This window comes from Passer domesticus (assembly GCF_036417665.1).
Source record: "Passer domesticus isolate bPasDom1 chromosome 26 unlocalized genomic scaffold, bPasDom1.hap1 SUPER_26_unloc_1, whole genome shotgun sequence".
Lineage (NCBI taxonomy): Eukaryota > Metazoa > Chordata > Aves > Passeriformes > Passeridae > Passer > Passer domesticus.
In genome coordinates, this window is record NW_026989901.1 from 257,220 (window position 1) to 277,211 (window position 19,992).

At 54.4% G+C, this 19,992-nt stretch overlaps 2 protein-coding genes across 8 annotated transcripts; one reads left to right on the plus strand and one right to left on the minus strand.

Moving 5' to 3' along the window:
* The first annotated feature begins 5,052 nt into the window (after positions 1 to 5,052).
* Positions 5,053 to 7,477, plus strand: LOC135291658 (uncharacterized). Its single transcript, XM_064405919.1, has 2 exons — positions 5,053 to 5,201; positions 5,436 to 7,477. Exons 1-2 carry the CDS (start codon positions 5,187 to 5,189, stop codon positions 6,621 to 6,623), a joined length of 1,203 nt encoding a protein of 400 aa, XP_064261989.1. The 5' UTR covers positions 5,053 to 5,186; the 3' UTR covers positions 6,624 to 7,477.
* On the minus strand, positions 7,278 to 18,253 carry LOC135291657 (uncharacterized). 7 transcript variants are annotated; one of them, XM_064405913.1, is made up of 4 exons: positions 11,708 to 12,523; positions 11,227 to 11,336; positions 10,336 to 10,462; positions 7,278 to 9,178 (listed from the first exon to the last, which is right to left on the minus strand). In XM_064405913.1, exons 1-4 carry the CDS (start codon positions 11,720 to 11,722, stop codon positions 8,312 to 8,314), a joined length of 1,119 nt encoding a protein of 372 aa, XP_064261983.1. In that variant the 5' UTR covers positions 11,723 to 12,523; the 3' UTR covers positions 7,278 to 8,311. The 7 variants fall into 7 exon arrangements, with proteins under 7 accessions (XP_064261983.1, XP_064261987.1, XP_064261986.1 ...); XM_064405917.1 differs by lacking the exon at positions 11,227 to 11,336 and adding an exon at positions 11,039 to 11,226 and having other exon boundaries at positions 11,708 to 12,520; XM_064405916.1 differs by having other exon boundaries at positions 11,039 to 11,336; positions 11,708 to 11,726.
* Positions 18,254 to 19,992: the final 1,739 nt, after the last annotated feature.

Genomic DNA, 19,992 nt, shown 5'->3' on the forward strand with positions numbered 1-19,992 from the left:
GCGTCTGCCTGCATCTGTGACGTCACTCCCCGGCGTTCGGGGTTGCCATGGAAACTGACAGGGCTGAGATCGGAGAGACCCCTCCCCACATGGGAGGTTCCCTCTCCGCTCTCCCGGTACAAGGCTCTGCCCCGGCTCCTCCTCTCGGGGCGCTGCCGGGGGCTGCACCCGCCATCCATCCCCGCCCCTCTCCCGGTACAAGGCTCTGCCCCGGCTGCTCCTCTCGGGGCAGTGCCGGGGGCTGCACCCGCCATCCATCCCCTCCCCTCTCCCGGTACAAGGCTCTGCCCCGGCTCCTCCTCTCGGGGCGGTGCCGGGGGCTGTACCTGCCGTCCATCCCCTCCCCTCTCCCGGTACAAGGCTCTGCCCCGGCTCCTCCTCTCGGGGCGCTGCCGGGGGCTGCACCCGCCATCCATCCCCTCCGCTCTCCCGGTACAAGGCTCTGCCCCGGCTCCTCCTCTCGGGGCGGTGCCGGGGGCTGCACCCGCCATCCATCCCCGCCCCTCTCCCGGTACAAGGCTCTGCCCCGGCTGCTCCTCCTGGGGCGGGGGCGGTGGCCGCAGTGGGGGCGGTGGCGGCGGCATCCCCGCCTGCCAAGGCTCACCTTTCTCCTCCTTCACTGCCCGGGACCCCGTCTGAGCTGCGCCTCCCCCGCCCCCGATCGTGGCGGCGGGGGGGGCGCGCCTTGGCCCGGCCCGACCCCACCCTCAGAGCGGGAGCAACTCGATCTAAGTCTTCTTCCTACTTTGTTTTACTTTCGTTGTCCGATATTGGCTCTTTTTTCCTTTTTTCCCCTTTTCCCTTTCAGACTAAGGCATGCTCTCCCTTTTGCTTTGCTGCTGGGCTCCGCTGCCCTGCTGACACCATGAAGAGCCTCGCATACTCCAGCTCACCTGAGCACCCTGAGTGTTCATCCCGGGGTATACGGGAAATCAAACCTGATATTAATCTCTCATCCAAACTCGGGCTTCGTCTGATTGTCCTCTAGTTCATACCGATCTAGTTCAGATCTTTCCTGAGAGTCTGATAAGTTTGTATTTGAAAAACAAGGCTCTCCCCCTCACCCCGTTTCTCAGTACTAATCCCACGGGAACGCCTCTCGGAATGTTATCACTACAACACTCGCAGCAGAACATACACACCGAATTTTAACAGTGACGAGGAGCAATTCAAAGCAGCAGGGAGGGAGAGAGAGCGGCATTCAAGCCCCAGAGCGATGCCCGGCCCCAGAGCGCGGGCCTCACGCCGAGCCCAGCGCTGCGATCCGAGCCCGCTGCCCACAGCGCCCGCCCGGCCTCAGCCCGGGCACAGCGAGCACCGCCCGCCCTGCAGGGCACAGACACCCCTTCCACCGCACCCACCTCGCGGACACAGCAGCCCTGCAGCCGCTCACGCCTCGCTCGCGGCTCCCGAGCTCCTCGGCCTCGCTCGCCCTCTGCGCCGCACCTGGGCCCCGCCGCCGCCGCGGCCTGGGGGCAGCGGCTGCGCCTTCCTCTGCCTCCGCTCCAGCCCGGGCCCCGCTGCCCCGGCTCCCTCCGTGCCCGCCGCTCCCTGCTGCCTTCACAAGGCTGACCTGCAACAGAGGCCAGCCACACACACACAGTAAAGCGGGCATTTCTTAAAAGGCCTCCATGGGTGCACCTTGGGCAGAACAAGAGCCCAGCCAGGGCTGCGCCCAAGATGAACCCGAAATGGCCACAAAATGGACGATGGGTCACGAGGTCTGTCACTTTTATAAGTTCTGGGCCATTTGCATGTTGGAGTTCATTGTCCAATTATAGCTTTAGGTGATCAAGTCCCATCCTTCTTGTTTTTCTCTCTTCAGTCCAGGTTGTTTATGCTCTTGGGCCTGAGGTTTGGATTATTTGTCCTTGGGTTCCCAGCTAGAGCAGGAATTGTTTTGTCTCCCTGCTCTGGGAACAGAGCTCACCATCCCTTAATATGAAGCCCAGACCCACAGAGTAAAGCAGCCCAGAATCTGAAAAACAGAAAAGCCAAAACCTGAGGCATCAAATCCAGGGAACCCCCACCCCTACTCACCAGACCCCTCCCTTGGCACCCTCTGCCCCCCCCATTGATTGAAGTCCCCCAAAACGCCCCCAGGCCCAAACCCCTCGGACCCCCTGACCTGGGGAACCCCAAATCTTTGGGAATTCTCAACTATGAAGCCCCAGATCCTTGGAAACCTGACCTGGGGCCCCCAAAACCTGACCTGGGCTCTCCAAAGCCTCACCTGGGACCTCCAAACCTCACCTGGAACCTCCAAACCTCACCTGAGACCACCAAACTTCACCTTGGAGCCCCCAATATCTCTTCAGCATCCCCCAAAACCTAACCTGAGTTCCCAAACCTCACCTGGGACCCTCCCAAGGCCCTTCCAGGAGCCCCCCAAAGCCCCCAAGGATGTTCACAGACTTCATCTGGGATTCCCAAAACCCCAAAAACACTGGTGAGAGTGGGACAGAAGTGGTGGCACTGGGTTGGTGGCACTGGAAAGATGAGACAGAGGTGGCGGCACTGGGACAGCCCTGGGGACAGAGGGGTGGTGGCACTGGGATGGAACTGGGGACAATGGGAGGGGACTGGTGGCACTGGGATGGGGACATGAGGAAGGGACTGGAGACACTGGGCTGGTGGCACTGGGGTGGAACTGGTGACACTGGGACACAACTGGAATGAGGACACTGGGATGGAACTGGGGACTCTGGGCTAGTGGCATTAGGATGGAACTGGGGACACTGGGATGGAACTGGTGGCACGGGGCTGGTGACATTGGTATGGGGATAATGAGGTGCTGGCACTGGGCTGGCACTGGGAGCACTGGGATGGAACTGGGAGCACTGGACTGGTGGCACTGGGACAGGACTGGGGACACTGGGCTGGAACTGGGTTGGTGACATTGGACTGGTGGCACTGGAATGGTGACAGTGGGACAGAACTGGTGGCACTGGGCTGGTGACACTGGGATGGAACTGGGGACACAGGGATGGTGGCACTGGAATGATGACACTGAGTTGGTGGCACTGGGGACACCCAGCCCTGGGGACACTGGGGTGGTGACAATGGGACAGAACTGGTGGCACTGAGATGGAACTGGTGGCACTGGGATGGAACTGGGGACAGTGGGAGGGGACTGGTGGCACTGGGACAGGGATACTGGGACAGGGATAGTGGAACAGGACTGGGGACACTGGGAGGGGATATGGGGATGGAGACATCAGGAAGGGACTGGCGACACTGGGCCGGTGGCACTGGGGTGGAACTGGTGGCACTGGGACACATCTGGTGACCCTGGAATGGAGACACTGGGATGGAACTGGGAACACTGGGATGGTGGCATTGGGATGGGAATGGGGACACATGGATGGAACTGGTGACACTGGGGACAGAGGGGACAGAGGGACATGGGGGGTGACAGGGGGATGGAGGGGACATGGGGGGTGGCAGGAGGGGACAGGGGGTCGCAAAGGGGACAGGAGGGCATTGCAGGAAGAGGGGGGTGGAGGGGACCGAGGGTGGCAGAGTCCCACATCCCTCATTCAGCCTCTAACTCTCACCCAAGTCACATATCACACTATTCTCCATTATCTATCTCACATTCTTGTAGACTCCAGTGTATCTTGAAATCCTTCTTGAAGCTTTCTCCATGGGTAAGGGTCAAAGGCAGTGCTTCTCAGGGGGTCAGGGCCCCTCAGAGCAGGCAGAGAAATATTCCCTGTGCTCTGGGTTCCCACAGAGTTTCTGATAGACACTGGAGTGGTGCATTTGGGGTTAAATACTGCAGAAGGGAAACTGAGTCACGATACTGTACATGTTGTTGGGGCGACCGGGGTAAGCAAAACACGGCCTTTCTTTGCACCTTTAAAATTTAAATTTTATTTATTAAATTTTATTTATTAAATTTTATTTTATTATTTTTATTACTAATTTAATTTTTATTTTATTTATTTTATTTATTAAAATTTAAATTAAATGTTTCTTTCAACCTTTACAAAAGTGGGAAAGCACTGGGGAACTCATCAATTCCTCTATATGCCCAACTCCCCTAAACCATTGCTGGGGAGGGATTTGCTAGAAAAATTGGAAGCAGAAATTACATTCAAAAAAGGGAATGGGCATACGAGCTGTAATTCCTGAATCCAAATTTGTCCAAGTTCTGCACTTTTTATACAGGAAAAATGTAGTGAAATCCCTGCTGAAGCTGAAAATCCAGTCAATCCAATAGTGTGGGCCAGTGATATCCCCAGGGACTTCACCTAAATCCCCTGGGACTGAGCCTAAATCCCCAGGGACTTCACCTAAATCCTCTGGGACTGAGTTTAAACCCTCTGGGACTGATTTTAACTCCCCTAGGATGGAGCCTAAATCCCCTGAGACTGACCCTAAACCCCCTGGGATTGACCCTAAACCCCAGGGATTGACCCTAAACCCCCTGGGACTGACCCTAAACCCCTGGCATTGACCCTAAACCCCAGGAATTGACCCTGAACCCCAGGGACTGACCCCGAACCCCCTGGGACAGACCCTGCACCCCCGGACTGACCCTGCATCCCCGGACTGACCCCAAACCCCCCGGACTGACCCTGCACCCCGGGACTGACTCCAAACCCCCCGGACTGACCCCAAACCCCCGGACTGACCCTGCATCCCCGGACTGACCCCAAACCCCCCGGACTGACCCTGCACCCCGGGACTGACTCCAAACCTCCCGGACTGACCCCAAACCCCCGGACTGACCCCAAACCCCCGGACTGACCCTGCACCCCCGGACTGACCCTGCATCCCCGGACTGACTCCAAACCTCCCGGACTGACCCCAAACCCCCGGACTGACCCCAAACCCCCCGGACTGACCCTGCACCCCCGGACTGACCCCAAACCCCCCGGACTGACCCTGCACCCCCGGACTGACCCCAAACCCCTCAGGACTGACCCTGCACCCCCCGGGACTGACCCCGCACCCCCGGGCGGAGCCCGCACAGCCCAAACTCGGGAGCTTCCCATGGCCTGGGCCGGTCCTGGGGCGGTGACGTCACCGTGCATGGCCCCGCCCCTTTCCGGCGCTCGTCCCGCGGCGGCTCCGCCATTTCCGCGCGCGCCGCTGCTGGGGCCGGTTCTGGGTCGGGACCGGCGCTTGTCCTGAGGCTCCTCCGCCACCGGAGCGGCCCCAAGGTGTCCCCAGTGAGCATGGAGAACCAAGAGGTGCGACGGGGGGGGCGGGGGTGGGGGACTGGACGCGTGGGGTGGTGAAAAGAGGTAGTGGGGGATGGGGGGACACGGAGGGTGGCAGAGGGGGCGGGGGGGTGGCAAAGGGACAGAGGGGACAGCAGAGCCCTCCAGGGAGGGGACAAAGGGGACCCGGGGAGGGCACAGGGGCCACCGCAGGAGGCTACAATTGCCAGCAGGTCCCTGACACCTCCCCTGTCCCCTTTCCAGGTGTCCCCTCCCCAGCTGCTGGAGGCTCTGGTGGCCGTGGTGGCCACCCTGGGCAAGGTGGCGGCCGCTGTGACTGGGCCACACAGGGGCGTGTGGCAGCGAGTGTCCCCAATGTTCTTGCCCGTGGACCTGAGGAGATTCACCTGGAACGTCCATAGGACCCTGGACCACGGCAGTGTCACTTCCCAGGGCCACCGTGGTGTCCCCTCCCTGGGCCAGGCCCTGGCCACCCTCGGGGCCACCCCTGGGACCACCTGGGCCGATGTGAGAGCTGCGGCCAGCGCCTGGCAGGAGTTGGTGGCCACGCTCAGGGAGAGCTGGGACCGGCTGGCCTTGGAGGCCGCTGAGCTCTGTGTTGCCTGCACGGACGTGGCCCCAGCCCGGGCCAGGGACCTGTGGTACAAGACCGCCCGCCGGGGGACAGCTTGGCACAAGCTGGCGACCACGGCCCGGCGGCCACCGGTGGCCCTGGACAGGGAGGAGGAGGTGACCTGGGCAGGGGCCACACGCGATGCCTGGGAGGCAGTGGCCACCGACAAGGAGGAGCTGGCCACCAGTGAAGAGGACGAGCTGGCCACCAGCGAGGAGGAGCCGGCCAGCAGTGAGGAGGAGCTGGCCAGTGACGAGGAGCAGGCAGCTACCAGCGATGAGGAGCTGGCCACCAGCGACGAGGAGGTGGCCACTGATGAGGAGGAGCTGGTGAATAGTGAGGAGCAGGTGGCCACCAGTGAGGAGGAGGCAGCCATGGGAGAGGCCATGGGAGAGGCCATGGGAGAGGCTGTGGTGGCCGCCAGCCGGGCAAGGGTGGCCGCCAGGAGTGGCCATTGGGCAGAGGTGGCCCTGGGGCCACTGGAGCTCTTGGTGGACGCGTGTGACAGAGCCACCATGTTCATCAGGAATATGGATTACTGCTTCTGGGAGATCGGGATCATCCTGAACGGGACAAATGAGGCGTCCCCCAATGTCCCCATGGCCTTGGTGGCCAAGGTGGCCGAGGCCGAGGGGCTGTGGGATGCCAGCGCTCACCTGGCTGAGGATCGCCTGCTGGGAATACTTGAGCTCATTGACAACATCCTCTTGAGTCCCTCTGGTGGCCCAGGTGACCCTGGTGGCCCCGGTGGCCGCGCAGTGGACAAGCAGTGCCAAAAAGCCATGAAGCACATCCCGAGGCTGCTGTGGGGACAGTGATGTCACTGCTGTGACATCATCGGGGCAGTGATGTCACTGTGGAGACCTGTGGATACTCAGGTGCCACCAGTTCCTTGTGTCACCAAGAGCCCCTCAAGTGCCACCAGTTCCTTGTGTCACCAAGAGCCCCTCAAGTGCCACCAGTTCCTCATGTCATCAGGAGCCCCTCAACTGCCACCAGCTCCCCAAGTGCCACCAGCTCCTCGTTTCACCAAGAGCCCCTCAAGTGCCACCAGCTCCCCAAGTGCCACCAGCTCCTCGTTTCACCAAGAGCCCCTCAGGTGCCACCAGCCCCTCGTGTCACTGGACTCTCATGCAGGAGAACCTGGTGGATCCCTTGGGGCTCAGTCCTGTCCCCCACCGCCCCGTTATCAGCTGGGACCCACCCTGTGAGCGGCCGGGATCAGAATTGAAATTTTTATAAAAGTTTGTTAAGGGATAAAATCCTGGTGCTAATTGCCAATAGCTCCCTGTTAATTAAACCATGTTCTTTATATTCTGTTACATCACAGAGATTCATGCATATTCATGAGAGTTGGTGCATATTCATAATATATTATTGATCTAAAAAAAATATATATATATATATGAGTAATAAAATTGAAATATATATTGTATAAAATATTTTACAATAATATATTTTCTACCAACATATTTAGAGATAGAATTATATTTATTATTCAAAACAATATTTCATATTAATATTTTATATACATAAACATACATACATTTTCCTATGTTCTATATAAATTCTATTCAAACATTCCTGGGAGTTCAGATGTACTTTGTTTGGTTTTAACCCTTGACTTGCCTCCACACCATCTTGTGCATTAAACCAATTTATTTTATTTCTCCTTGCGGTTCCATCATGTTGTGTTTTCACTCTCTGGTGACGAGAGAAGAATTCATAAATTCTACTTTTTTTTTGCTGTTTTGGCACTGGGATGGGACTGGGGACACTGGGACACAGCTGGGAACACTGGGACAGGATGGGGGACACTTGGATGGGACTGGGCTAGTGACATTGGTCTGGTGGCACTGGGACAGGGACACGGACAGAACTGGACATGGACACATGGGAGCACTGGGATGGGGACACTGGGACAGGATGGGGGACACTGGGATGCTGGCATTGGGATGGGACTGGGGACACTGGAGTGCAACTGGGGACACTGGGACACAAATGGGAACAACTGGGACAGGGACACTGGGACAGGAGTGGGGGCACTGGGCTGGCACTGGGGTGCTGATGTCAGCATTAATTAATTAACCAGAACACTACTTGAACATTACCAGAGCAAATGTCCAAGGAATGGCACCTGCCGGAAAGAGGTGGGACGAGGTGACATCACCCCCCAGGTGCCATGGCCCACTGGTGGCCCGCTGGTGGCCAGGTGACACCAAGATGTCCCCTCGCCCCACCAGGCCAGTGGCAGGACACGGCCACCGCGAGCAGGGCCATCAGCAGGTGACCGTCCTTGGCCACCACCAGGGGCACTGCAGGGACATGGGGACAGCACACAGGTGGCACCAGGGACACGGCAGTGCCACCAGTTCCAGTGGCACCTGTTCTGTCCCAGGCTGGTGGCACTTGAAGGGCTCTTGGTGACATGAGGAGCTGGTGGCACTCCAGTGGCCACAAGCCTTTCCAGTAACATTACTGCCCTGATGACATCACAGCGGTGATGTCACTGTCCCAACATCAGCCTTGGGATGTCCTTGATGGCTTTTTGGCACTGCTCGGCCACCGTGCGGCTGCCAGGGCCACCACAGGGACTCAAGAGACATTTTTCAATGACCCCAAGTGTCCCCAGCAGGTGATCCTTGGCGAGGCGGGCCAAGGCATCCCACAGCCACTCAAACTCGGCCACCTTGTCCACCAAGGCCTGGAGGACATCAGGGGACACCACACTTGTTCCCTTCAGGATGGCCTCAATGTCCCTGAGCCGCCACTCCATGTTCCAGTTGAACAAGGTGGCTTTGTCACACGAGGCCACAAAGCGCTCCAGTGGCCCCAGGGCCACCTCGGCCCAATGTCCCCTCCTGGTGGCCACCATTGCCCGCCTGGTGGCCACCACAGCCTCTCCCATGGCCTCGTTGGTGGCTGCCACCACATGGGCATCATGTGTGGCCATTTCCCGGGCCACCTCCTCCTTGTCCAGGGCCATCAGGTGCTGCTCCATGACCAACTTCCTGCAGGCATCACGGAGCTCGGTGGCCTCCCTGGCCAGCTTGTCCCAGCAGTCCACGAGCTTGGCCACCAACTCCCGCCAGGCGCTGGCCACAGCTCTGATATCAACCCAGGTTGTCCCTGGGTTGGGCCAGAGGGCAGCCAGGGCCCGGCCCAGGGAGGGGACACTATAGTGACCCAGGGAGGTGACATCGCTGTGGTTCAGGATCTTACAGATGCTCTGGGTGAAGTTCTTCAGGGCCTCATGCAGGGAGTCTGGGGGCTCATGCAGGAACTTGCCCCTGTGTGACCCGGTCACAGTGTCCGCCACCTCACCCAGGTTGCCCACCACATCCACTGTCTTTTTCAGCTGTGTACGGTAGACCTGGAAAAGGGACAGGGGAGGTGTCAGGGATCTCAAGGCACTTACAGCCTCCTGTGGTGGCCCCTGTGCCCTCCGGGGGTCCCCTTTGTCCCCTTCCCTGGAGGGCTGTGCTGTCCCCTGTTGTGGTGTGTTTCTTATACGTTAGCCTGATTAAGTTGTAAATTGGTTCGTTCTGTGTACCCATATAGTTGTAATGGTTCTGCCCTGGTTCTCCCTCTCCTTCATCGCCGTCAATACAGTTTTTTCCCCTCCCCGTTGCCATTGACAACCTATGTATCAGCTGCTTAGTCCCTCCCTGGTACCCTGTCCGTCACTTGGTGGCCCATCCTTTCCGTCTAGAATTTTCCAGCTAGGGCATCAAGTGATTGGTTCAGGGGCCAGGGTCCCTCCCCAGACCTTTCCCTATTGTTTTTCCCATTATGCCTGTCTCTCTCTCTTCACTCCCACCCCTCACGTTCATAGGCTGAAGACTAAACTCCGTGTCTGCACCCTCCCCTCTTTATAAGCTCATGTCTGACCCCAGTTCAGGGTGTTCGGCTGTTAGTTCCCCTGGAATAAATGTGGACTCTACTACAGCTGGAGTCCGTCTCTTCTCTCCTGTTGGGTAGCAGCCTTTTCACTGCGGATCCTCGTCCCTCAAGGCGAAAGCCTAGGCGCTCTCCTGAGCAAACCCAGGGTCGGAAGAGTGCCTCCAGTGCTGCTGGTGGTGCTGGCCACAGCTAGCAGGGACGTCCCGAAGGGATGATCATCTCCCCACTTCGAGGCCAGCCGCCGCTGCAGTCCCCTCTGTCCCTTTGTCACCCCCTCGTCCCCTCTGCTAACCCCTGCCACCCTCCTCGCTGTCCCCTCTGCCACCTCCTGCCAGCACACTCATAGCCCCTGCCACCTACTGGTGTCTCTTCTGCCACCACCTGCCAGCCCCCTTGTCCCCTCCCCCTGTCATCCCCAGCCCCCACTCCCCCCTCCCCCCCATTTCCCCTCCCCCTCTCTGTCACCTCCCCCTTTCCTGCCACTCCCTCCTGTCCCCTTTGCATCCCCCTGCCCTCTTCCACCACCCCACGTGTCTTCCCCATCCCCCATTTCCCTCTCCCCACACTGTGCCCCCTCCCCCCACCAGTGTCCCCTCTGTCCCACTCTCCCCTGCCACCGCGTTCCACCTTTTGGAGCTCCATGCTCACTGGGGACACCTTGGGGACGCTCCGGGGATGTTTTGGGGGTCGAAGGAGTCTTGGGATGTCCTCGATGGCTCTTCGGCACCTCTCGGCCACCTCACAGGCACTGGGACTGGTGAGACCACCATCGAACAAGAAGTCAATGATGTTGTCAACTGTCCCCAGCAGGTGATCCTCGGCCAGGCGGGTGTTGGCCTCCCACAGCCGCTTGGCCTCGGCCACCTTGGCCACCAAGTAGTCCTCGGGGACATTGGGGGACACCTCATTTGTCCCCTTCAGGGAGGCCTTGATGTCCCCAACCCTCCGCTGCAGCTCCTGGGAGAAAGTGGTGGCTTCGTCACACACGGCCACCAACCCAGGGCCTCCTCCACCCGCTGTCTCACCATGGTGGCCCTGGTTACCTTGCTGGCAGCCACCCTGGCATCTCTCCTCACCCGGGCTTCATGCCCGGCCACCACCTCGACCCCCTCCTCCCTGCCCAGGGCCTGACCCAGCTCCACCACGTTTTTCTGAACTGTCCCATGACAGAAAACCTTGTCCTGTAGTTCCATGGCCTGGGCAGTGGCATTGGCCACCATGTCGACCGCCTCAGCGACCACCTCTCTGCAGATGTTGCAGAGCCTGGCAGCCTTCCTGGCCAGCTCAGCCCACCTGTCCACAAGAACAGCCATCGACCCCTGCCACTCACTGGCTGCCAATGTCACATGGTCCAAGGTGGTCCATGGGGTGCTCTTGTAGGCGGCCAGGGCCAAGCTCAGGGAGGTGACAGGGTCATCATCATTGGAGGTGACATTGTGGCGCCACCTGGCGCCCTCAATGCGCTTGATGGTGGCCCAGAGCTCATTGGTGAAGTCCTTCAGGTCCCAGTCCAGGCACCTTGGGAACACGAGCAGAATCATCTCCACATCCTGCCTGGGCAGGGTGGCCAGCAGCTCATCCAGGATGGCCACCACGGTGACCTGTGGCTGCAGCAGGGCTGGGGACATCTGGAGAGGGGTCAGGGGAAGTGTCAGGGACCTGGCGGCACTTACGACCTCCTGGGATGTCCCCTGTGCCCTTCTGGGGTGTCCTTGTCCCCTTTGTCTCCTCCCTGGAGGGTTCTGCTGTCCCCTCTGTCCCTTTGCCACCCCCTCGTCCCCTCTGCCACCCCCTGCCCTCCCCACTGTCACCCCCACCCCACTGTCACCTTCCCCTTTCTTACTGTGCCCTCCTGTCCCCTTTGTGACCCCCTGTCCCCTCCTGCTGCCCCGTGTCCCTTCCGTCCCCCACTGCCCCCTTTCACCACTCCCTGTGTCCCCTCTGTCACCCCCGTGTCTCCACTGTCCCCTCCCCCCCCACCACTCTGGGATTGTCGCACCTCGAGGGGCTCCATGGCCGCTGGGGACACTCCAGGGACATCTTGGGGACACTTTTGGGACACTCCAGTGACACTCTGGGAACAATTCAGGTGACAAACACGCCCGGGTGAAAGCTGGGGCCACGCAGGAACATGGCGCGGCCGGATAGAGGAAAAAGGAAGTGCTGACGTTACAGCCCCCCCCGCCTGTGGGGTCAGGGGTGTGTCCTCAATGTCCCCCGATGTCCTCAACGGGACCCCGATGTCCCCTCAGGGTTCCCAACAAGGCCCAAGTGTCCCCTGATGTCCTGTTGGGGACACTGGGGACACAGCAGGGTCCTGTTGGGGACACTGTGGGGACATCGGGGACATTGCGGGGGACCCAAAACTAGACAGAGGATGTCAGGGTAGCCCCGGTGTCCCCAAGAGAAGGATGGGGGATGTCCCCAATGTCCCCAACAGGACCCCAGTGTGTCCCTGGTGTCCCCAGCTGGACACTGGGGGACACTTGTGCCTTGTGGGGGACATCGGGGCAACACCAGGGCCATGTGGGAGCACTCAGCGGACATCGGGGTCCTGTTGGGGACATTGGGGGGATATTGGGGACCTTGCCCTAGCCCCACAGGTGGGGAGGGCAGGGGGGATAGTGACATCACCTCTTCCTGCTTCCTGCATCTGGCCGCACCACATTCCTGCCTGTCCCCAACTGTCACCCGGGTGTGTTTGTCACCTGGAATATCCCCAGAGTGTCCCCAGTGGGTCCCCGGAGTGTGCCTATTGGCCATGGAGCCCCGCGAGGTGTGACAATCCTGGCATAAGGGGACATGGGGGTGACAGAGGGGACAGGAGGGCGTGGCAGGAAGGGGGGAGCTGACAGAGGGGTGGAGGGAACTGAGGGTGGCTGGGGGAGGGGGGACAATAGGAGGTGGCAGGGGGTGACAGAGGAGACGAGGGGTTGACAAAGGGACAGAGGGGACAGCAGAGGCCTCCAGGGAGAGGCAAAGGGGCCCCCAGAAGGGCACAGGAGACACTGCAGCAGACCACAAATGCCACCAGGTCCCTGACACCCTGACACCTCCCCTGTCCCCTCCCCAGCCCTTCCTGTCCCTGCTGGAGCAGAAGGTCACCATGGTGGCCACCCTGGGTTAGGTGGTGGCCACCGTGACCAGGCCACACAGAGGCGTGCAGTGGTGTGTGTCCCCACTGCTCCTGCCTTTGCCCTGAGGAGATTGACTTGAAGACTCCTTGAGACCCTGGACCACGGCAATGTCACCTCCCTGGGGCACCATGGTGTCACCTCCCTAGGCCAGGCCCTGGCCACCCTCAGGGCCACCCCGGGGCCACCTGGGCCGATGTGAGAGCCATGGCCAAAGCCTGGCAGGAGTTGGTGGCCACGCTCACGGACAGCTGGGAACGGCTGCTTCAGGAGGCCGTCAGGCTCCATGACACCTGCGAGGACACGGCCACCGCCGTGGCCATCGCCTAGGCCAGGGATCAGCAGGATGAGGCCACCCACAGGGAGACAGCTGGGACAATCTTGTGGCCACAGCCCAGCAGCTGCCATGGCCCTGGAAGAGGTGGCCTCAGCAGAAGAAATTAGAAGAAATTAACTTCTTCCTGCCTCGCTCATCTCTGAAGATGCAAAGCTGACGCCATCAGGACTCAGAGAAAGAATTTGACACTGTCCAGACAGAATCCTTTGTTTGAATGGAATTTATCCATCATGTATGAGATGTATGAATATGCAACAGGCTATTGCTTTTAAGGGTTAATCATCTGTTAACGTGAGTCTTTTGCAGGCTTATTTTGCCCAGAAAAAGGTACTCCCACTGTCTGTACATCTTTCTTTTCATTGTATCATATTGTCCTAAATCTCAGTTCTTCAAATGTTTATTACTTTAAATATATTACTATTTTTCTAACCATTTTATTGCTATTAAACTTTTAAAATTAAAAAAAAAAAAGTGATTGGGGTTTTTCACAAGTACAACCCCCAGCTGAGGCAAGCAAATGGACTATAGCCAGCAGAAACAATAAAGACTTGAAGCTGGTCCTGAGGAGAGCACGGAAAGAAGCGCAACTCTGAACACAACCCCCCACAAGAAACATCCACATTGTTATCTGTCTATCCTTAAAGTTTGTTAATATTTTTTTACAGTGTAAGTTCAAGCTTTGTTCAGCTAAGAATTAACAATCAAAGTAATATTTAACACATTTTAAAAGGTAGTTATAGGAAATACAGTACTCAACGTACCGTATGACACCTAACTAAAGTGCACCACCCCCCTACCAAAACCAGCCAGCCTGAACAGAACTGTAATGGGCAAATCAAGAGCCCTAAACCTTCATGGAAATGAAGGATCCAAAAAGAAACCAATCCAAAGGGACAAAAAGCAGGATCAAAAGGGGCTTCAGACCCACTGAATTTGTGCCGCTCCAAAGGACATCACTGCTAAGGGACATCGCTTTTGAAGAACACCCAGCAGCAGCGTTGCAGCATCCTCAACAGGAACGCTCCTGCCCGGCCCGCGGGCCCCCTTGCTTTAGGCCTTTCTTTTCCTTATAATAAATACTGAAACCACCTTAGTACTGGGAGCCTGCTCTCATTTTTAACAGCTTGGAGGCTCTGCCAGGATACAACCTTGCCCAACCAGGCCGCCTGGGACCTTGCGTTGGCATCTGGGAAAAAGGCCTGAGGCACATGTGAGGCACAGTGGAGCAGGTAAGTATCACCCATCCACGGGCAGCGGTGGGCCCCGAGGGGACAGGGGGGGCAAATGTGTGTGGGGGGGGGTGTTTGAGATGGGGCTAGCAGCCCAAGCGGCTCAGAGCTGTGAAATGAGTGTGGACTTTCTACTACCATGATTCAGAGATCTCCATGAGGCGACGGGCTGGGAACGGAGGGAAGCAAAAGAGGGAAGTGAGGCAAAAGAGGCGGCCCCCAACCCCCCTTGTTCCAGCACCCGGGGCAGTAAGAACAAAGGAGCGGGGGTGGACTCATGCAAGTCGAATGAAAGGTCCAGTACAACCCCCAGCTGAGGCAAGCAAATGCACTAGAGCCAACAAAAACGATAAATACTTGAAACTGGTCCTGAGGAAAACAAGGAAAGAACCGCAACCCTGAACACAACACCCCATGGGAAACATCTACATTGTTATCAGTGTATCTTTAAAGTTTGTTAATGTTGGTTATAATTATAGTAGAAGTTCAAGTTTTGTTCAGCTCAGAATTGACAATCAAAATAGTATCTCAATTTCCAGTACTGTTCCATAGAGCACTCTCCTTGCAACCCTCATTGGGAAAGGAGTTGGTAGGATAAGGGTCACGGCAGAATGTCTCCAGAAGAATGGAAAACCAGAGGTGGGAGGTGAGACTGGATCGGGAACTCCCTCCAGGAAACACTCTCAGGGCACCGAGAAAACCCCTGTGGATCGAGAGGTGGGGAGGCCAGCCTGTACCAGACTGCCACTGGTAGCAATGCTACTGCTCACTCAGTTCAAAGGAAGTGGAGGAAACACTTGTGAGAAGTGTTCCTGTCCCTTGTATAGAGGAGATACAGGAGGTGTATTAATCAGAGTGCACACAAACATGAATCCCAAAGGTATCAATCACTCCCAGTCAACAGCCTGTAAAGAAGATATTAAAATATATTGGCTGGTGTGAAAAATGCCAATCACTTGGGTTTTTAAATTTTAAATGTTTACAAGTAATAAAATGGTTATAAAAATAGTAATATAATTAGAGTAATAAATATTTGGACAAATTGGGTTTTAGGATAATGCGAGACAATAAGAACAAAGAGTTATGGACAGTCCAGTACCTCTTTCTGGGCAAAATAAGCCCAAAAAACACACACACACACACACATGCACGCATTACTAGTGGATTAACTCTTAAAAGCAATAGCCTCTTGGATATTCATACACCTCCTACATGATGCATAAATGCCATTCAAACAAAGGATTCTGTCTGGGCAGTGTCAACTTCTTCCTCTGAATCCTAATGGCATCTTCAGGGCTGTGCAAGGTGGGAAGAAGTTAGTTTCTTCTGATAATGGAGCAATAAATTCTTTTTTTTCTGAAAGATTTAGGTATCCTGTGGCTGCTATCTCGCTGTTAGTACCTCATTCCTTTCTCTAAAATGTATCCTACATACATAGATTCTATTTTAAGATCATGTTACAACCTAAAAAATGTTTAACACACTCCTTAAGAAAATTAATACAGCATAACCTTCTAAATATAACACATATAATATTCATTTTAATATTTGTGAAAAGCCAATCATAAAATACACATTTTTCACAGCTGGCAAAAAATATTGCAAACCCAGGCCAGAAAATGTCAGATGTGTATGTTTTGAACTTGAAAGAAAGAAAGATGCGTAGGCTTTGAACAAGAAAGTGAAACCAACTTAGAGCATGCATTCAAAGAGAAAGAGGTACAATTGAAAAGACAAAGGGATAGAGCGGGACAAATACATGGAAAGAATCTTTTTATTAATATGTTGGAAAGGATTACAAAAGAATTGAATCTAACTGATGGTTGGGTGTGCAGAGGGACACGCTTAAATGAGATTTGGCCATGGGACGGTATCAGTTTAGGTCCCTGAGATATTTAAAAGGGATTCCATCAAGAAAAAATATGGTGGCACCCAAAAGAGTGGGAGGAGAGTGGAAGCTGAAATCAACAATCATAGGGGAAGAGTGCTTATCAAGAAAAGGGAAAATGTGTCCTAATGAAGCAGGAGAAATGCCATGTAAAATATATCTGGCAGCAAATGACACACACACCAGGTGGATCCCAGAAACCGCCCATTCATACTGGTTAACAGAAAAAAACTGAAAGTTGATGCGTATACAGTGAAAAAGAAAAAAATGTTTGAATGTATAAGAAATTATATCGACCCATTATGGATGGGATAAAAACCTTATCCACATATTGGAAACATATAGCAAGTCGAGAGTCTAATTCTTGGGATGCACCTAAAAATCTATTTTGGATCTGTGGTAACACAGCCAATGTGAAGTTACCAGGAGGGTGGAGAGGGAGTTGCACAATTGGAGCAATAAAACCATCCTTTTTCTTACTGCCTAAGGATGCAAAATCAAACTTGGGAGTCCCGGTGAATGGTGATCTGGCCAGAAAAAAAGGAGTTTATTGGGTGGAACCCCAAGTTAGAACAATGAAATCTGGACCCCAGAAAAGATTATTGATACTTATGGGCCGGCTACCTGGGCTCAAGATGGATCCTGGGGGTACAGAACCTCAGAATACATGCTCAATGGAATCATCCATCTACAAGTAGTACTTGAAGTCATATGCAATCCAGCAGCTCTGACCATCAATCTCTTAAACCAGCAGCAACAACAAACACGATCAGTAATTTACCAGATGTGATTGGCAGTGGACTACCTCCTCTCAGAGGAAGGAGGGATCTGTGGGAAATTTAATACTTCAGAATGCTGCCTGGAGATTGATGACCACAGTAATGTAATTAAAAACAGTATTGTAAATATTAGAAAACTAACCTATGTTGGAGCACAAAAATGGACCCCCTTCATTGGAGAATCCAATTGGTGGGACAACTTGTTCATCTGGAACGGTACATGGTGGAAGAAATTGGTCTTCTTTGTGGAGTGTGCACTAGCAAGTGTAATCTTACTACCATGTGCAATTCCATGTCTAGTCCAGAGAGTGACCAGCATTGTCCACAGCAGCATCATGCTGCAAGGGCACGTAGAAGGGAACAATGGTGGAAAAGCAATGTTAATGAAAGAACAGAATTATCAGAATGCCAGAGATATGCTTGAACAGTATGAGAAACTGAGAAAAATAGAAGTTGAACTTTAAAAAGTTGATGAAGGCTGGAAAAGGGGTTACAAGGGTAGTTATAAGAAATACAGTACTCAACGTACCATAGCACACCTAAGTAAAGTGCAGCATACCCCAAGCGAAATGAGCAAGCCAGGACAGAACTGTAATGGGCAAATCAAGTGCCTTAATCCTTCATACAAATGAAGGATCCAAAAAGAAACCAATGCAAAGGGACAAAAATGCAGGATAAAAAGGAGTTTCTGACCCAGTGATTTTGCGCCGCTCCATCTGGGACATCGGGGGCATCACTGCTGAAGAAGACCCAGTGCTGGCGCTGCAACATCCTCGACAGGAGCGCTCCTGCTTGGCCCATGGGCCCCGACGTTTAGGCGTTTCATTTGCTTATAATAAATGCTGAAATCACTTTAGTACCAGGAGCCTGTTCTCGTATTTAACAACACAAAAATCTGGATTTCTGGAGCACACGAAGCTCACGATTACCGGGACACACGAAATTCAGGATACCTGGGGCACATGAAGTGCTGGATTCCAGGGGCACCTGAACGGATCAGTTCCTGGTCAGGATTCCTAGTGCACACGAGCAGACGGTGATCGGCCCCTGAGGGCTGAGCTCCAGCGGTGACAGTGAATTCTCCTGGCAGTAAGCGATATCCTGGCAGTCCTCCTCCGATGCCAAAGAGCAAGAGAGAGAGAGGCTGCCCCCAACCCCTGCCCTCCATTCTCCTGGGATGTCTGTCCCCCCCGGAGAGGAACTCCCAAAAATGAGAGGAGCTCCCCCTCTGCACCTTCTCAAGCACTCAGCCAGCAGTGCTCTTAAAAACTCAATGGGAAAAAAATCCACAAGTGACAAGGAAAGAACAGGAAAACCCCAACCCCCAGCAAATTGGTGCTGGCTGTGGTTTTTGGGGGTTCCAGCGACACCCAGGGTAGGGTCAGTGCTCAGCAGCGGGGGCCCCCTGGCCCCCCCATACCACATCCTGGTGTGAAAAAAAAAGTTCACTCTTTGAAAATTGTAAAAGATTAATAAGTGATAGAAAAGGATTTTGGCAGACAGCCAAACAAGTTTCTTTAACTTAACCCATTGTTCTCCAGATCCGGATCCACTGCAGGGCTACAAACACATTCCTGTGTTGAGACATTCTTCAAATATTCCTGGGAGGTTTGGATGTTGCAGGAACTCTTGTTTGGTTTTAACTTCTGACTTGTCTGCAGGACATTCTGTAGATTGGGTCAATATATTTGATTTCTTCTCCTTATTCCATCCTGTTGTTTCACACCCCCTGATCAATTCATAAATTCTTCTCAGGTTTGTGTCACTGTTATCACCTGGAGAGGCTGATCCGCAGGTATGAGAAACAACGGAATATTCTACACCTGACTCAGTTACACAAAAGCATTTTAATATTGCATAGTCTCTATTTTAACATTTATTATTTATCTATTTACTATAGTTATAGTGAATATATAAGCGTAATTATAAGAAATAGATATAAGAATAAATATATAGTTACATAAATATAAGTATATAAATAGACATATCTATTTTTAATATTTTAAGGCATACAATATAATATCAGTTTGTTACTCCAGCTTTAAATCAGTTACACGGTGCACAGATAAACTGGTTGATTTTATTGTACCAGCAAGCAGCTACAAGGAATTCTCAATAATCCATAATCAAGTACCAGAGCAAAATACTTGTGGAAGTATTTTTTTGCAAAAGCCAATGCAGAATTGAAGAAGCCAATGCAGAATTGCAGAAGCCAATTATTAAATTGTCATTTATGACTCGGCTGTGCTGCAGGCACAGGGGGAAGCTGGAAGCTGCTGAGGGGACTAATTTACTTCTGTCCCCTGTCCCTGAGTGTCCCCAGACTGTCCCAGCATGCCCACGAGTGTCCCCAAACTGTCCCTGAGTGTCCCTGTGTGTCCTCCCCGCATGTCCCTGAGTGTCCCCAGTGACGTCACCGAGGAAATGTCCCATGAGGATTTGGGACATATCAATGAAAATTCCCAGAAAATTCCCCAGATTTGTCTCAAATCCCACATGGGAATGGGAGAGGGCACAGGTGACAGCAGCGATGTCCCCAATGATGTCACTGCCATGATGACGTTGCAGTGGTGATGTCACTGTCCCTGCAGCAGCCTTGGGATGTCCTCCCTGGCTCTTTGGCACCACTCGTCCACCACGCAGCTGGCAGGGCCACTGGGGCCACCGCAGCCACCACAGGGACACAAGAGGAGGTCGTGAATGTCCCCAAGTGTCCCCCGCAGCTGACACGTGAACAGGCAGGTGCTGACATCCCAAAGCTGCTCAAACTTGGCCACTTTGGCCACCAAGTGCTCAGGGTCATCGGGGAAAACCTCGTGTGCCCACTTCAGGATGGTCTCGATGTCATCGAGCTGGCACTTGATGTAACTGATAAACTCAGTGTCTCTGTCACACGTGTCCACCAAGCTCTCCAGCG

What these genes read in the sequence shown, in the direction of transcription:
- LOC135291657 (XM_064405912.1), bottom strand. An exon ending in TGAGCATGGAGCTCCAAAAG is followed by an intron (nt 9,179 to 10,335) that starts GTGGAACGCGGT and finishes TCCCTTTTCCAG; the next exon opens with GTCTACCGTACACAGCTGAA.